We start from the raw sequence: 16,820 nt of genomic DNA, 5'->3' as shown, positions 1-16,820 counted from the left end.
ATTTGTAGTATATATTTTTGATTATATTTATATTTGATAAATCAAAGGTTTCTTTAATTTTACTTTTGATCAATTTAAGGCATCCTTGTTGAAGAAGATAATATTTATTTCTTGGAAAAATAAAGAATAATACTGACCCTAAAACTTTTAAATGGTAGTGTAATTTCAGATTCCTGAGAAGTATAATAGTACAAGACTGAAAAAATGGCAGAGAGTGATGTCTTTAGTGCACAATGCAGAAAGATTTTCAGTTCCCACATAATTGTGTCAGACTCATTGACACAATTCACATTGTATCAGCACTGTCACATTCATATTGTATCAGAACAGAACTGAAGCCTCCACATTCACACGTGATACTGAAATGCACATTTTCTGTTAAATTACAGCAAAGGCTGATTACAGCACATGTCCTTCAGAGCTGCTAATGCCCTTGGAGTCAGACAGGAAATGAAGCTCAAGGAGAGGAAGTGAATGACAGTACTTATGAGCAGTCACAGATATTATTATCTAATAAATCTTCTGCCACTGGCCAAGAGGCAGATGAATGATGAACTAGGTCATATTTTGAAAAAAATCTCTGCATCATGCTCTCCACCGCTGCTATGAATAGAACACCTATAAATTGTCGAACGTCATTAAAAATATATAATGCATGCATCACTTCTCGCAGGGAGCGACTGGATTAACATTAAAGATGTACTGTAATTAGATCTCAAATTCATAAAATAATGGCCTCCAAATGGATGAATTGGGCTGCAGAGCTGGATTTGTAAGAGCTTTGTGGTAAATTGAGTTATAAAATCAAACAAAATTGTTTTTATTTTTTTGGATCAGATAAACGCCTTCGAGAACTCTGGATATCACGTGTTTAAAATTCATCATATAATAGAGATGCACATATGTGCTTATGACTGGAGGTAATGACTTTAGAGGGTCTTTATGTGAGGAATGTGATCGTCAGACTCTTTTCCTGACTTCCTGCTGCAGATGTAGTTGCACAAACACTCGGAGTAACATGAGGCGGACACGTTCGATGTTAGAAGCTGTTATGGGATGTGATGGAACTGTGTTTGTGAAGCCACTCGGTGTTTAGCATAACAATGCAATGAAAAAAAGTCATTTCATTATATATTCTCCCCCACACACACATACAACCAGGTGGCAAAAGGTCAGATCTCACAAGGTGTTGCAAATAACTTGCAAGTGTTTAGTCAAGTCATTATAATTTTATATAAACTTTAATGTATTTACATTTATTCTCTTTATGCATTTCAAGACACCCACACACACAACTACCAATGAACAAGGCCCAGTGCAATTCATTAACATGTACACATTTTGAAAAATTAGCAAATGTGCGTCACTACAATGAAACAAATGCTTTTCAACCAGTGTTGGCAGAGTTAAGAAATACATTAATTTGCAGCATTTTGTTCAAACAGACATATTTTTTATTACAAATGTTATAGTTTTTATTAAAATATTAAAGTATTATAATTTGTGCATGTCACCATTTGTGGATCAGGCGACACGCATGTGTGCATTCATTCACATTCTGAGTCTAAATATGTCTACATTTTTTATGAATTTTTCAAATTGTGTACACATTAATGAATTGCACTGGGCCTTGTTCATTGGTAGATGTGTGTGGGCAGTTGTGAAATGCTGCAAACTGCGAAAATGAAGTCTCGAAATCCAAATGAACTGAACAACATTGACTCTAACAAGATGTCAAGAAATCCACGCATGTCACCTGATCCACAAATGCACAGATTCAATTTTGCATGAGCAATTTATTATATATTAGTGCAGAACAGAACATTTATATTTCGCAATCATGTCTGTATTTGTTAAAACTGCTGCACAATCATTTAATCCCAAATTCCACAGACTCAAATTGAAAGGCAATTGTTGATTAGTAAGAATCATGTATAAAATTGATGCACTACATGGATAATTGTGCATGCATCTATTAATCATTTTGAGTCTTATGTCATCCCATAGATATTACAGCATCTAGTCTTAAGAAACATTTCTGATTATTGTGATAGTTGAAAACAGCTTTGCTGATTAATACTTTTGTGAAAAAACAGGATGCTTTTTTTCAGGATTATTTGATTAATAGGAAGTTTGAAAAAACAGCATTAATTTGTCACAGAAATCTTTGGTTTCATTATTTATAAAACATTTGAACACTGATTAATAATTTACTGGTCATTTGCATTGTTTGGTTTTGCATACTTTGTTCTTCTTAAGAATGACACATCATTAAAATACTGAAACATGCTCTTGATTTAATCACACAGTCTCACTCCACTGAACCTAAAGGACACAAGAAGACGATGCTAGGTCTGTTAGCTCTAATAAATCACCAGAGGTGCTGTCAGATGTTGTTTATCTGTTTACTGTGTCTTCTCTGTAGTTACTGTAACAGTCAGATCATATCACGCTCTGATCAGATGCTTAGATTATATTCACACTTCAACTCAGTGAATGATGTTAAGATTATAGACAACATTTTTCTAAACATTCCCTTGAGATTAAGTGACCAGTGTGAGAAAGATGGTATTAGTTTTAATATTTATTGCACTATTGAGATTTATTCTTCAGTTATTTAAGATCTGCAACATCCCGTAGAAGTCAATTACAGGCAGCCCGATCACTCCTCTCCTTTTTCTCTTCTGTCATTAAGAAGTTCTGAAGAGCAGACGGCTGTGGTTTTGGTGGTATTTATAAAGACCTTATCGATTTGTAATCGTAGGGACTGTCTGGGTGCCAGGGATCCGTACTGCGGTTGGGACCGGAAACAGAAGCGCTGTACGACGATTGAGGACAGTTCCAACATGAGCCAGTGGAGCCAAGACATCACAAAGTGCCCTGTAAGATAATACAGCATTAATACAGCATCATCACACAGAAAAGACAAATAAAAAATGGCTTCTCTTTATTATCTCAGGTGTTTCTTCAACACAGAAGTTGAGTAAATAGAGTAAATGGAGATTTTTGGTTAAAGGGGGGGTGAAATGCTCGTTTTCACTCAATATCCTGTTAATCTTGAGTACCTATAGAGTAGTACTGCATCCTTCATAACTCCAAAAAGTCTTTAGTTTTATTATATTCATAAGAGAAAGATAGTCTGTACCGATTTTTCCCGGAAAAACACGAGCGCCTAGAGGCGTGACGTGTGGGCGGAGCTAAAGAATCACGAGCGCGAGTAGGATTTTGTGTTGAGCGCGTCTGGAAGCTGTGACACAGATCCAGAGGCTGAAATTTAACAAGAGCAGCATCAGCAAAGGCGGTATGCTATGTGGTATGTACTGAAACTGTATATATTTGTTTAGCGGTTTTGGAAAATGACTAAGTTCCACTTTGTCGTCTTTTATTTTTTTAAGCTGTACATGTGGAAAGTGCAGTTTGATGACAACATCGCATGTTGTTTACTTGATGTGCTTACACGCCGATAGCTAAGTTAACAACACAGAGATATTTGAAGCAGTTTTACTCACCGCCTGCGGTTCCAACACACGATCGTGACCCTTTTTCGTTGCGACTGCATTATCCTTAAGAAATAAACGATATGCAAATCCGTCGTCAAACTGGGCCTTGTTTGTAAAACAAGCATCTTCAAAATGCAGGGAACAAACACAAACACTTGCACAACTCCGTTGATGCTCTGTAAAAATAAACTCCATCCACTGGTCCCTTAATGCTGTTTCTCTTTTGGTTATCTGTGCAAGGTTGTCTTGCCCTGGCAACCAAAAACACACTCCTTTTGTGACATTTCGCGACGCTCTCGCTCTGATCAGTGAAGTCTGTTGTGCTCTCAGTGCTCTGCTATACGGGAGCGCTCGCTCTTCCGGCAGAAGTGCCCTCAGGACCCATATAAGGAAATTCCGCTCCATCTAACGTCACACAGAGCCATACTCGAAAAAAACTTTCCAAAACTTGTGACAAACCGGAAGGAGTATTTTTGGAACAGAAATACTCCTTCAAACGTACAACTTAATTTTTGAAATTTTGTCCATGTTTAGCATGGGAATCCAACTCTTTAACAGTGAAAAAACTCAGTATGCATGAAATAGCATTTAAGTCTCCTGTAACTTTGATTATTATCTTTAGCAAAAAAAACCTCTGTTCCGTTCTTTTCTGTATTCTATTTTATTATTTTCTATACTAATATATCATTTTCTTTTCTGTTTTGTTCTATTCTGTTCTGTTCTGTTATATTCTTATATTAAGTTATATTCTACTCTGCTTTGGTATATTCTGTTTTACATTCTGTATTCATTTATTTTCTATACTAATCTATAATTTTCTATTCTGTATTGTTCTGTACTCCATGCTTGTATTCTATTCTGTTTTATTCCATTCCTTTCTGTTCCGTTCTGTTCTATCCTCTATTGTTCTGTACTGCATGCTTGTATTCTGTTCTGTTCTACTGTACTCCATTCATTTCTTTTCTGTTCTATTCTATACACTACTGTTATTTTTTCTTGTTCTATTCTATGTGCTTTTATTTTTTGTTTTCTATTCTATTTATTTCCATTCTGTTTTATTCTATTCTATTATTTTCCTTCCTTAATGCTTCTGTTCTTTTCTTTTCTGTAGTGTATTCTGTTTTATTATTTTTTATACTAATATAAAATTTAATGTTATATTCAGTTTTCTAGTTTGTATTCATTTATTCTATTATTCTATGTTTGCTTGTATTCTGTTCTGTTTGTGTTTGTTATGTTCTATTCTATTCTATTGTGCACAACTCTATTCTATTCTGTATTCAGTTCTGTTCTAGTACATTTATATTCTGTTCTATTCTGTATGATGATATTTGATGATCTGTTTTTTTCAATACACTTCTAGTCTTTTCTATTCTGTTACTGTATATTCTCTTCTGTTCTGCACACTTCTCTTTATTTCTATTCTATCCTGTTCCATATTCTGTTTTACTCTTTTACGTTTGTTCTGTTCTATTCTACATTGTGATACTCTATTCTGTATCATTTTCTCTGAGTAAACCATAAATCTGCAATGAATTTTTGTTGAGCTTGTCGTGAAGAATCAAATTTCTGATGAAGAGCCTTGAAACAGAGCCTGACGGCTGACCCAGCTGATCCGAACCCTTCATCTGACAATGTCAATTACCCACTGGTGTTCTGCACGATGGTTGGCCAGTGTCACTCCTGTTCACTCTTGACACTTCATTAGGTTCATAATTAGACATCACAAATTTCCTATTATCTCTGATGGTTGATATCCTCCGAGGAGCAATAATAAACAAACCTCATTTCCTACAACGTCGTGGAAGCTTTGGCTTCGTCCCAAGTTGCATACTAATATTATGCATTAAAAGTACTTGCTATTATGCTAATGGACAAAAACAGTTGTTCCCATAGTAATAGTAATTGAGACAGTGAATAAGAGTATTTTTCTCAAACTTTGGCAGAATGTATTGGTTCCATAGTTATGGCGTAAATCAACACTAAGTTACAACATCCACAGTATGCACTACTGATTATTTGAGATTTACAACATTAAACATTAAGCATGTACACAAAATACGATTCTTGTCAGAAATAACAGCAGACTGATTGCCTACCATTGGACTTTGTGTTTTGCACAAACGACTATCTTTCAGCATTATATAGTGAAGTTGACATTTACATTTTAAGAGAAAGAACATTATGTGGATGGGTTTTGTCTCAATAAATCATTTGTCCACTGCACTTTTACATATAACCAGTAAGTGCTGTTACTGTATTATATTTAGTTATGGTAACATTTTACAGGAAGGCTCTATAATAATTCATATAAGTATTTTTATTAATATTGTTAATGTATATAGTATCATATAGCCAATATTTTTACATTTAATCTTTATAAATATTAATTTATAAATGTACTATTGTTCATTTTTATTTCATAATGGAAGATTTATTTATATATAATGCAAGCATAAATATTAACCAAGATCATTTCTGTAAAATATTGTTTGCTGTGTTAATTAATGCAAACTATTGCATTGTTATTAATTGCCCTGGTTCATTTTACATACAGTTCCGGAATATCATTTACATATTTAAATATGCTATTTATGACCATTTGTTTAACTTTTTTTTGTGTCTCATTGGGAATGCTATTTATTACTGCTGCTACATAAAACAAAATAAATATAATCAATTATTTTTACACTGTTTGTTTACTTCTAAAGGCTTAAAAGTGGATCAGTAATAGTAAATATCATGTTATGTGACTACAAAAACCTTGAAAAACTTACAACAAATTTACAAATGAAGTAGCAAATTAGCTACAAGCAGAACTGATGATTTATTGAACCTCCTCTTCATTGAAAGGCTGAAGTTGAGTCTCAGAGCCGCAGGGGCATCAGAGGAAGTTGAAGGGGACTGTTATTATATGAATTCATAAAAAGGGCAAACTGATAAGCATTACATTAACAATTTTTGTCATGCATCAGGGAAAAGCCCTCGGTTGAAGTACAGTGAAAGTTGATGCAGGTCTCGAAATATCTTTTGCTATTAATTTTAATAACATTCGAGCGCTTCTGTGGTCTGAATCCTGGTGAATGGCACTGAGTTCTGGACAGTTGATGTTGGTATTCATCTCAGTGGGCACGTCGCACACCTGCTCCCTGAAGATTACCCATGCATGGAGATGAATTTAAACAGTTTTTATCCAGTGCATTACATGAACCACCTTCTACTGCAGACTGACACACGTGAGAAACATCTGAATGTATTATACATGCTCTTTACATAACTGCTGTTAGTCAAATTGCTTTATTAGATTATGTGGAGACTTCGATGACTGCAGAAAATGCAGGTTCAACTCTAATATTGTGACTTTTGATTACAAGATGTGTTTTCAATTAAGGCATGAATACTATTTTGATCTTTTAATCATAAAGGTGAAATGGGTCACACTTTATTTTAAGGTCCAGTCCTCACTGTTAACAAACCATTAATTGTGACTTTTGCCTCAAAAACCTGCTAATTTGCTGCTTTTTCATAATTAGTAAAGTACAGTAGTTGTTAAGTTTATGATTATGGATGTAGAATATGGTCATGCAGAATATGTGCTTTACAAGCACCAATAAACAGCAAATATTGCTAATAAGCAACTAGTTAATATTATGATTTGGTCCCTATACTAGTGTAATGTGTTACCATTTCTCTTACCTTTTATTGGTCAGCTAAGCCCTAAACTCATGCAGTCGTTACAGCTGAAAACTGTTGGGTTCATAACAACCAAAACAAGGAGCAAAGAAAATCTAAAAAGTCACGCTTTATTTTAAGGACCCGTTTTCAATATTGGTTTACTATTAACTATTGATTTTTCCTCAATAAACTCCTAACTTGCCGTTTATTAATAGTAAGCTAATTGTTAGGTTTAGGTATTGGATTAAGGGATCTAAAATATGATCAAGCAGAACAAGGCATTAATATGTGCTGTATGCGTAATAATATACAGCTAATATGCTAGTACTATGCATGCTAATAAAGCAACTAGTTAATAGTGAGATACTGTATCACTCACTGAAGTTAGCTATAACAGAAAGTTAGAATCTGGACACCAAGAGGTTTATTCTGATGAATCAAGATCAATGCATTTCAATGCAAACACTAAATTCATTACAACATGCCTTGTTTGCATCTATATTTATAGGAGCGTAACCTCACCCAGGATGGTGGATTTGGCCAGTGGTCAGCATGGCAGGCTTGTAACAATGATGACGGAGGTGAAGGCACCAGCACATGTCAGTGTCGCACTCGGGCCTGTGATAACCCTCGACCCCAGTGTGGAGGGATGAAGTGTGTCGGGGAAAACATCGAGGTGGCCAACTGCTCCAGGTACACCTACTCTAACCCTTATGCTTGTTAAAGTAAACTAACCAAGCTGCTAGTAATGTCACTGAGAATCTTCTCTTCTGATGTAGCTCTCAAATCCCATCTGAACCCTCCATTGTTAAATTGCCACGTTGTGATTGATTACTAGATACATGAGAGCCAAGTCATTTTGCTTCATTGATAAGAGCCATATTTGTATATATGTGTGAACACTAGGGGTGCTCCTATCACGATCGGCCTATCATTAATGCGCATATCGTCAGTAAAGCTGGTTTTCAAATCAGCGGTTAATTCCATCAGGTGCGTGATTTCACATAGAGCAGCTGTTACTACACAGAGCCGTTGTTAACTGAGAAGATGCACCAAAAAAATGCTGAAAATGAAGTGGAATCATGCACCTGATGGAATTAACCGCTGATTAGAGAACCGGCTTTACTGACGAGATGCGCATAACGATCGGCCGATCGTGATAGGAGCACCCCTAGTGAACACATAAATAATTTTTTTGAACTGTGGGGTTGGTTTGATTTTTTTAAATGTTCTTTGAAAGAAGTGTCTCATGATCCCCAAGGCTGCATTTATTTGATTAAAAATAAAGTAAAACTAGTAATATAGTGAAATATTATTATCATTTAAAGTAGCTGTTTTCTATTTGGATATTTTGTAAAATTTAATTTATTCTTGTGATCAAAGCTGAATTTTCAGCATCATTAATCCAGTCTTCAGTGTCACATGATCTTCAGAAATCATTCTAATATGCTGATTTGCTGCTCAAGAAACATTTATTATCAGTAAATTATTTTTTAACTAAATTATCAGTTATCTTACTGTTTAGTGGGTTGCATTAAAAACATAATATTTCCACTATTGTATTTTCTTTTCAGGATTCTTTTATAAATATAAAGTTCTAAAGAACATCTATTTTATTAAATAGAATTCTTTTGTAACATTATAGATTTCTTTACTGTCACTTTTGATCAATTTAATGCATCACTAATGAATAAAAGTATTAATTTTCTCAAAAACTAGTAGGAATAGTATAGTAGTACGTATGAATGTTCATGAAAAAAACTTGAAATATAAAGTTGTGCATGTCATATGGATATAACGGTGCATCTAATTTTTCAAGTTTGACAGGACTTATTCACTGTCAGTCCACAGGGAATGAAAACTCAGATGGGTTTTGAAGGAGTAAATGATTTTGTTTTTGAATGAACCAGGCCTTTATAATCTGGGACTCCCTATATTGGAGTGGCAGGTGTAAACAGTGTGGCTAGACTGATATATGAGAGTCAGAAAGAGGCTTCAATCACAGCCAATCAAAGTGTCAAAGCACAAAGCCGTGAGAGAAAGGCACCACCCATCGCTAACAGCTGCAGAGAGTGAGAGCTCGACTCCATCACTCCTGAACTCTGATGCAGACGCGGCTTTCTTCATTAGCTGCAAGCGGCTGACGCAGCGTTTCTGGTGAAGCAGCTCCTTCTTTGCATGTCCCATTATCCTGCAGTCACTTTCAGTCAGTGAATGAATGTTCCAATTATATCTTCACCTAGAGAGCTTGTTTAAACACACACATCACTGGGTCTGTGTGTGGGACGCAGTGTTTCAGTATAACAGCAGAAGAGCAGCTGTGGCAGATCTATAATAGATGAGTAATCAGCTGCTAATACATCTTTGTCAGAAAGCTGCTGTTAAGTTTAATAAAACTGATGTTACCTGTCAGGCTGTAAAGTTGTGATCACAATCCTGTGCAGTCATCATCGCTCGACTCCAGGTGACTCACGAGGGGCTGTCCTTGTTATTCATTTGGAAAATAGGATTTTCTTACTTTCTCAAAGTACAGCAAACATTGCAACCGTGCAAATATCCTTTCAAACTTGTATGAGAGGTTTAAAACGCTCATGACCTGCCGTTGTTTTTATTTTGGACTGTTCTCTGAGGTTCACTTACAAAGCTATCAAGATTTTTACAGCAAAAAGGATAATTCAGAAGTAATAAGCTATTTTCTGTCCTGGTTTTATCCCTCCTCAGCAGAAATCTCTGTTTGAATAGGCATGGCGACTGTAGGAAGTCGGAAGTTAACGCCTGCCGCTATGATTGGCTAACAGCGTACATTCAGTCCTCATAGATGGGCGCCGCAGTGATTTAAGACACATAACTGAATACCTATCAAACGATCTGTAAGAAGAGACAAAGCAATAGTGACCACGTAATGAAAACGGTTACTCACACTTGTGTTGCAACATTACTGTCAGATACAATATAGAAGTCTTACAGAAGTCTATTTTATGTAAAAGGAGAGAGAGAAAGTGAAAAATAGTCATTAAACAAGTTATTATTGTGTTTTTAGTCCAAGAAACATTAAACAGTTACAAAAAGTGACAAATATGGCCCCTTTAATACTGATAGCCTTCCAGACTGTTATTGTATGGTATCCCGTGTTTGTTCAGGAACGGAGGCTGGACTCCCTGGTCGTCCTGGGCCGAGTGCAGCACCAGCTGTGGCATTGGATTTGAGGTCCGTCAGCGGTCCTGTAACAACCCAGCACCCCGACACGGAGGACGTGTATGTGTGGGACAGGCACGAGAGGAGAGGTGAGACGAGAGGGAAGAAGGGCTACAGGCTGTGCTTTATACTTCTGATTCAACTCATAAAAAAGCCTCTTTGGATTCATTGGTTCGGGACTCAGGGATGCTATTAAATCAGTTTTGATTCACTAAAAAGTCATTTTTTTTTAATGTTAACTAAACTGAACTGAATCATGAGTGTGTGTTTATTTGAGTCGACTGGAAGATGATTCGGTTTCATTTGTGTGTGCTTCAGATTGTGTAATGAAAAGACTCTATGTCCTGTTCCGGTGTCCTGGGTCTCCTGGAGCGCTTGGTCCAAATGTAGTGTTGCCTGCGGTGGTGGAGTCCATTCCCGCGTTCGGATCTGTGAGAATGGAAACACGTGTCCTGGTTGCCCTCTGGTAGGGTCTTCAACTTGTCATACCCCACCAAAAAAAAAAAAACTAATATCAGAAAAAGATGCAAAACCTATGTGTGTTACTGTATCCAGGAGTATAAGGCGTGTAACTTAGATGCGTGTGCCGAAGTGAGGCGGACCACCCCGTGGACACCCTGGTACCCTGTTAATGTGACTCAGATAGGGGCGAGACAGGAGCAGAGGGTCAGGTACACCTGCAGGGCTCTCCTCGCTGACCCTCACGACCTTCAGCTCGGCAAACGCAAGATAGAGACTCGCCTCTGTCCCACCAGTGACGGAGCTGCTGCCTGCGAGACCGACGGTACACACACACACACACACACAGCCTCAGAGACACATACTCAGATATACACACATCCTGTTAGAGAGGGCAGCACCATTTGGAGGTACAGTCTATAATAATGATAATAATTATCTTTTTAATTTACTTTTATTTGTTATTATTATTAACAAATAAAATATAAAACTAAATAAGAATTAAAAAATAATACTTAAATACTTTAAATACTTAAAAACTGTTAAGTGTTTGTTATTATTATTATTTTACTAAAATAATAATAATAATAATAATAATAATAATAGTAATAAATACAAATTTAAAATTTAATAATATTATTGTTGTTGTTAAAAAAAATGTATTACTGTTGTAATGTTTCCCTGTAAATAAAAAAAAGAGTATTTAAGAAAAATAATAATTGTATTTTACAGTACAACTGTAGAATTTACAACACCAATCTTTATGGGTGGTTTAATTTCTTAATTTTCAAGTGTTAAAACATTACACTTTTATTTGTTTATTTGACAAAAATTGCAGAGAGCCGTAAAAAAGCTTGACTTTTTCTGATAGTAGCTGGTTTATAAGCACTTCTCCATGTTTGTATGGGTAGATGGTAGCTCATTCCTAAATGCACGGTAGATAAGTGACCCAAACTCAGATGCAGAGATGGAGTTTGTTTGGAGCAACACACACATGTAAACCAAACCACTCTGAGATGCTGAAATCACTGTATCATGAGCAGCTCATGTATAAATAAACACAGTTCTGTCGATCACTTTAAAAAAACACAGCGCATATATTTAATTCAATTGCAGCCTTGATAATTGCAGATAAATTCAGATTAATCGTGCAGCCCTACTAAATGCACACTTTTACATTTGTATAGGTCTAGTTGAGGACTTGTTGAGAATGGGTCGACCTGTGACACGAGTGCAAGGAGCCGTCTGGTCATCTTGGGAAACATGGTCAGCGTGTTCCAAAGAGTGTTCCAAAGGCTTCCGCACACGCAAGCGTTCCTGCGCCACACCGGATGGGAAGAGCACGCCATTCGCCTGCAGCGGAGCGCCGGTCGAGTATCAGGACTGTAACACTCAGCCGTGCCCAGGTCTGAGAGAGCCTTGTATCCTCTTAGATTAGTCACTCGTGTCCTGTTAACGGAGTAGTGTAATAATAGTGTTGTTTTTCAGTGAAGGGGGCGTGGTCATGCTGGTCTTCCTGGTCTCAGTGTTCTACTTCCTGTGGCGGTGGTCACTACCAGCGCTCCCGTACCTGCTCTAACCCTGCTCCTGCTCACTCTGGAGACATCTGCATCGGCCTGCACACAGAGGAAGCGCTCTGTAACATACACGAGTGTGAAGGTGAGAAAATCACATAATAACAGCATTAAACCATGCTTTTTTCCCCCTTTCTTTTAAGGAATACATATTTGGAATCAAAATAACGTTTTAATAGTATATACATTTAAAACAGTTCTTTCAAAATGTGCTAACACACTTTTCACAGTCTTCGTCTTTACGTTTCTTGTAAAATCCAGTCATTTACCTTAACTGTATCCATATATTAAACAACAGTGATTCGAATAATTTGAGTAATTCGATTTACGAATCGATTGAACTGTAGCAGTTGTTCTGTATGTGACTGGTTTACTAAAAAGAACTGGTTCATAAGAGTCATTCTTTTGGGAATTGGTTGAACGCTACAGTTATCCTCTGTGTTTGATTCACAGGTTCATAAAGGTAATTCATTCATAAATCAAGTTTTAACCCTAACTGTTCTGAGAGTACTGTAAGTGTTTGATTCACTAAGATTAACCGGCTTCTTCAGTCGGGAATAGGTTGGTCTAAACTAGTTGTAATGTATATGTTTGATTCACTTAAAATAACTGTTTCATAAGAGTAATTTGTTTGGGAGTCGGTTGGACTGTATCAGTCATTTGTTTGAGAATTGTGCTAAATGCTTTTAATTCTCTAATTCACGAAACAATTGGTCTACACAGACTGTTTTGAAGGGGAATCACAGTACACAAAACTCTAGTTGTGCTGTATGTCTTTGAATCACTAAAATGAACCGATTCATTTGTTTGTGAATCAGTTGGACCACATTGCTGCAGAAATCAACCACTGCCCCTTTAAAGACTCTGCATGACTGTTCATGATGACTAAACACAATTGTGAACTGTGCTGTTCCTCTTGCTCACCTGTGTCAGGTGGGTGGGGGGCGTGGTCAGAGTGGGCGGAGTGTAACGAGGAGAGGCTGCAGCTCCGGATTCGTACATGTGAATTAAGCTCCGCCTCTTGCCAAGGAAACTCCACAGATCAGAGACAGTGTCATCCCAATGAGAGTCCAGGTTAGTTCCTTTCCTTCTTTTTGTTTGTTTCTTTTTAGCATCTCAGACTGCAGTATTGTTTCTCATCTTCATTTTCTTAATTCTAGTGCTGTCAAAGGGACAGAAGAGGAGCATAAACTGTGGAGGTAAATCTCACATTCAGGTTTTGATGTGTCTAGTGACCCTAGTGTAACATTTCTTTCTCTTTTGTCTCCTGCAGGGTTTTCTCTGTTTCATTTGGTGCTGACTGGAGCGTGCTGTTTCCTGGGAGCCGTTTTGTTGTCCGTCCTGGTGTATGTGTACTGTCAGAGACTCCGCAAACCCCCTCAAGAGTCCGCAGTTATCCATCCCAGCACCCCAAACCACCTACACTATAAAGAGAACAGCTGTGCGCCCAAAAACGACTTGTACACACCCATGGAGTTCAAGGTATCCCATCATGCCACAGTGTTCTCTCTGTATTACCCTTTAACTGGTGGGTTGCAACCACAATACAGTTTAATCGCTAGGATAAAAACTAAATGGAAAAGATACTTTTTATCATGTCACATCTGGTTGGGAAAAAACAATCTAAGTATCAAAATATTAATGCTGACAGATATAATAACTGAATCTGCAATTAGAAAAAGTGGAGAGAAGAAATCCAGTCTCTAGATGAGCAGGAACACATGGCAGACAAAAATAATTAGTTTTTAATATCCAACAGGATAAGTTCTTCTATCTAAATGCAAAAATTTTAATAATTTAATTGAAATAAAACGGACTACTGGTGAAAAAAAAAATCTGAATATTTATCTTGTGACTATTTTAACAATAATTATAATATTTTTATATTAAAGTGTATTATTTTTATGATTATTTTAACTGTTATTTACTTTTGTTCACTAAGTTGGGTTCACTTGACACCTGATGTGAAATCAGAGTCTGAAACCGTTGAGAATCGCGACTTTCTCTAATCTGTCTCATAGGAATCTGTCTTTTCTGTCATTCCTCATTTTCGGGTTTCCTCTTTTCCCTCGGAGCGTTGACATCACAGGACAGCTGCAGCATGATGCAAAACATGCTGTGGTCTTTGAAATATTGAAGAGACTTTTGACATCTTGTGTGCTCACTTTCTATGCTCTCTCTGTTCCCCGCAGACTCTGAATAAGAACAACCTGCTTCCACCAGACGAAAGCTGCAACTTCTTCCCATCAGCGTTACCACAGACCAACGTCTACGCCACCACATATTACCCGTCTCCTCTGGGAAAATACGACTTCCCTTCCATGGATTCACCCTGCAGCTACATGCACAGCTGATGCACGGACACACATCTCATGCTTTCTTAGGGCTGTGTGACCATGGTTATGCACCCTCATCCCTCCATGCAGATGCATTGGAAAATGCATGGATCCACAGGAAGGCTGAGCGCATTATCTGCATCTCAAGCGGTGCAGGAAAATGCAAAGGAGTGATGTACGTATAAGATGGGCCCATGTAGTTTTCTTGTAGCATTTCCTTTCCTAAATGTCATCCCGAACTGGAAGTCACAAGTTCAGCTGAACACATCCCTCGTAACAACTACACAAAGCATGCACACTTCTTACAAGAGGAATTCTGTGATCAAGCTCAAAACTGAATTGTGACGTACTATACGTGCTGGCATCTTTGTTGTTTTTCATAATCGAAAAACTGCAATGCAGAACTCGCTTTGAGTCGTAAAGCATGACAGCTTCCAGACAGCTGTGATGTCTCACAGTAAGACTGAACATCTGTTTCCTTTATTTGTTCCTGGTTTACATCTTTATCTGCTCCAGAACTCTAAGAACTACAAGGACATGATATCCATGGAATCAGGATGTGACTGGTTAATGTTAGTGATGTATGGATGAACTCATGAAAGAGTGTTATCTTCAGTGTCTAATGAAGTAAAAAAATAAATCTGTAAAGTTTCGTTTATGCAAGTGCTGCTGAAGAAGAGATTTCTGACTCGGTGCAGGAGTAAAACTCAGTAAACAGCCTTTAAAGATATAGGGGCACAAATCAATCAAATGTAAAAAAAAACCCCAAAAACTCTTAAATGTGTATTTTGGATGTTTTCTTGCCACTAGTCTAAAAGAAGACGAGTTGTGGAAGTAAAAACAGGCCACATTTTCACAGTTAACCAGTGAATGAAAGAAACGAAAAACAAAATCAATGGTTTTGCTTTGCAGTGCTATAAAAGTATCATAAAAGTCATCCAAGTCTGATCTTCAAAGTCTGAACCATGCAGTAGTTTTAAATGAGAAACCTATATCTTTAAAAATTCAGATTCACATATTCAAACATTTTCAAACAAGATTGGGTAAAAGAGTTTTTCGCGCATTCTGTCAACCTTCTTTTTCTCTGTTCGGTGGAGATGATGAAATGGCATGAGGATGAGTTAATAACAAAATTTCAATCATTTCAAACGAGTTGTTACTGAAACATTGTGGTCTGAAAAAGCTCTTTGTGAGTGTTATTGAATCTAAAGGGATGTATGTTTATAAGTAACTGTATATTTGTAGCTGGCATTATATATTTATACACAAATGATGCATTTTCTTTCTTTTTTGTTTTTGATGGAATCAGGTATTTTTTCCTTGCTGCAACTCCACAGTAAACATATGACAGTGAGAGCAGCAACTGTTGTCTTCACTACACTTCAAGTGCTCAGATTTACACTTATTTCTTGCTATTGCAGTTTTGCAGAGATTGTGTACAGTACGTTTAATGAAAATATGTTTTCTGAAATATTTTAAGCTAATTCTTTCCAGTGAGCCCATAAGAACTGAAGTGCAGATGCAGACAGTCTGGGTGGATGTTGAATAAGGCATTAGAGCGGAAGCGGCAGCTTTTTATCACTGATATTGCATGGATGCTGCATTATCTGAATGCAGACGGTTCTCTATGCAATAAAAAAAGAAAAAAAAAAAGAAAAATGGTTTTCCAACACATGATCACTGCCTTTATACACTGTGAACTTTTGCTATGTTTTTATATGTTGTACATTGTAAAAATAAATAAATATCCAGCTGGGTGTCAAAATACCATCTATCTATCTATCTATCTATCTATCTATCTATCTATCTATCTATCTATCTATCTATCTATCTATCTATCTATCTATCTATCTATCTATCTATCTATCTATCTATCTATCTATCTATCTATCTATCTATCTATCTATCTATCTATCTGTCCTTTGGTATTTCTATCTATCTATCTATCTATCTATCTATCTATCTATCTATCTATCTATCTATCTATCTATCTATCTATCTATCTATCTATCTATCTATCCTTTGGTATTTCTATCTATCTATCTATCTATCTATCTATCTATCTATCTATCTATCTATCT

At 36.7% G+C, this 16,820-nt stretch overlaps 2 protein-coding genes across 4 annotated transcripts in view; one reads left to right on the top strand and one right to left on the bottom strand.

Moving 5' to 3' along the window:
• Nucleotides 1-16,504, top strand: part of sema5bb (sema domain, seven thrombospondin repeats (type 1 and type 1-like), transmembrane domain (TM) and short cytoplasmic domain, (semaphorin) 5Bb) — a 52,639-nt gene extending 36,135 nt beyond the window's left edge. For both annotated transcript variants that reach the window (XM_052558857.1, XM_052558858.1), the window contains 11 exons: nucleotides 2,765-2,882; nucleotides 7,684-7,868; nucleotides 10,316-10,459; nucleotides 10,689-10,836; nucleotides 10,926-11,154; nucleotides 12,017-12,235; nucleotides 12,318-12,488; nucleotides 13,337-13,477; nucleotides 13,564-13,602; nucleotides 13,677-13,885; nucleotides 14,596-16,504. In XM_052558857.1, the coding sequence (XP_052414817.1) occupies nucleotides 2,765-2,882; nucleotides 7,684-7,868; nucleotides 10,316-10,459; nucleotides 10,689-10,836; nucleotides 10,926-11,154; nucleotides 12,017-12,235; nucleotides 12,318-12,488; nucleotides 13,337-13,477; nucleotides 13,564-13,602; nucleotides 13,677-13,885; nucleotides 14,596-14,757 (1,765 nt within the window). In that variant the 3' untranslated portion in view covers nucleotides 14,758-16,504. The remainder of the gene's footprint in view (nucleotides 1-2,764; nucleotides 2,883-7,683; nucleotides 7,869-10,315; nucleotides 10,460-10,688; nucleotides 10,837-10,925; nucleotides 11,155-12,016; nucleotides 12,236-12,317; nucleotides 12,489-13,336; nucleotides 13,478-13,563; nucleotides 13,603-13,676; nucleotides 13,886-14,595) is intronic.
• Nucleotides 1-16,820, bottom strand: part of LOC127959601 (protein unc-50 homolog) — a 922,469-nt gene that overhangs the window by 47,165 nt on the left and 858,484 nt on the right. The gene's annotated exons all lie outside the window — the stretch shown is intronic.

Source organism: Carassius gibelio, chromosome B6, assembly GCF_023724105.1.
Source record: "Carassius gibelio isolate Cgi1373 ecotype wild population from Czech Republic chromosome B6, carGib1.2-hapl.c, whole genome shotgun sequence".
Lineage (NCBI taxonomy): Eukaryota > Metazoa > Chordata > Actinopteri > Cypriniformes > Cyprinidae > Carassius > Carassius gibelio.
This window is presented reverse-complemented; position numbering and strand designations above follow the sequence as displayed.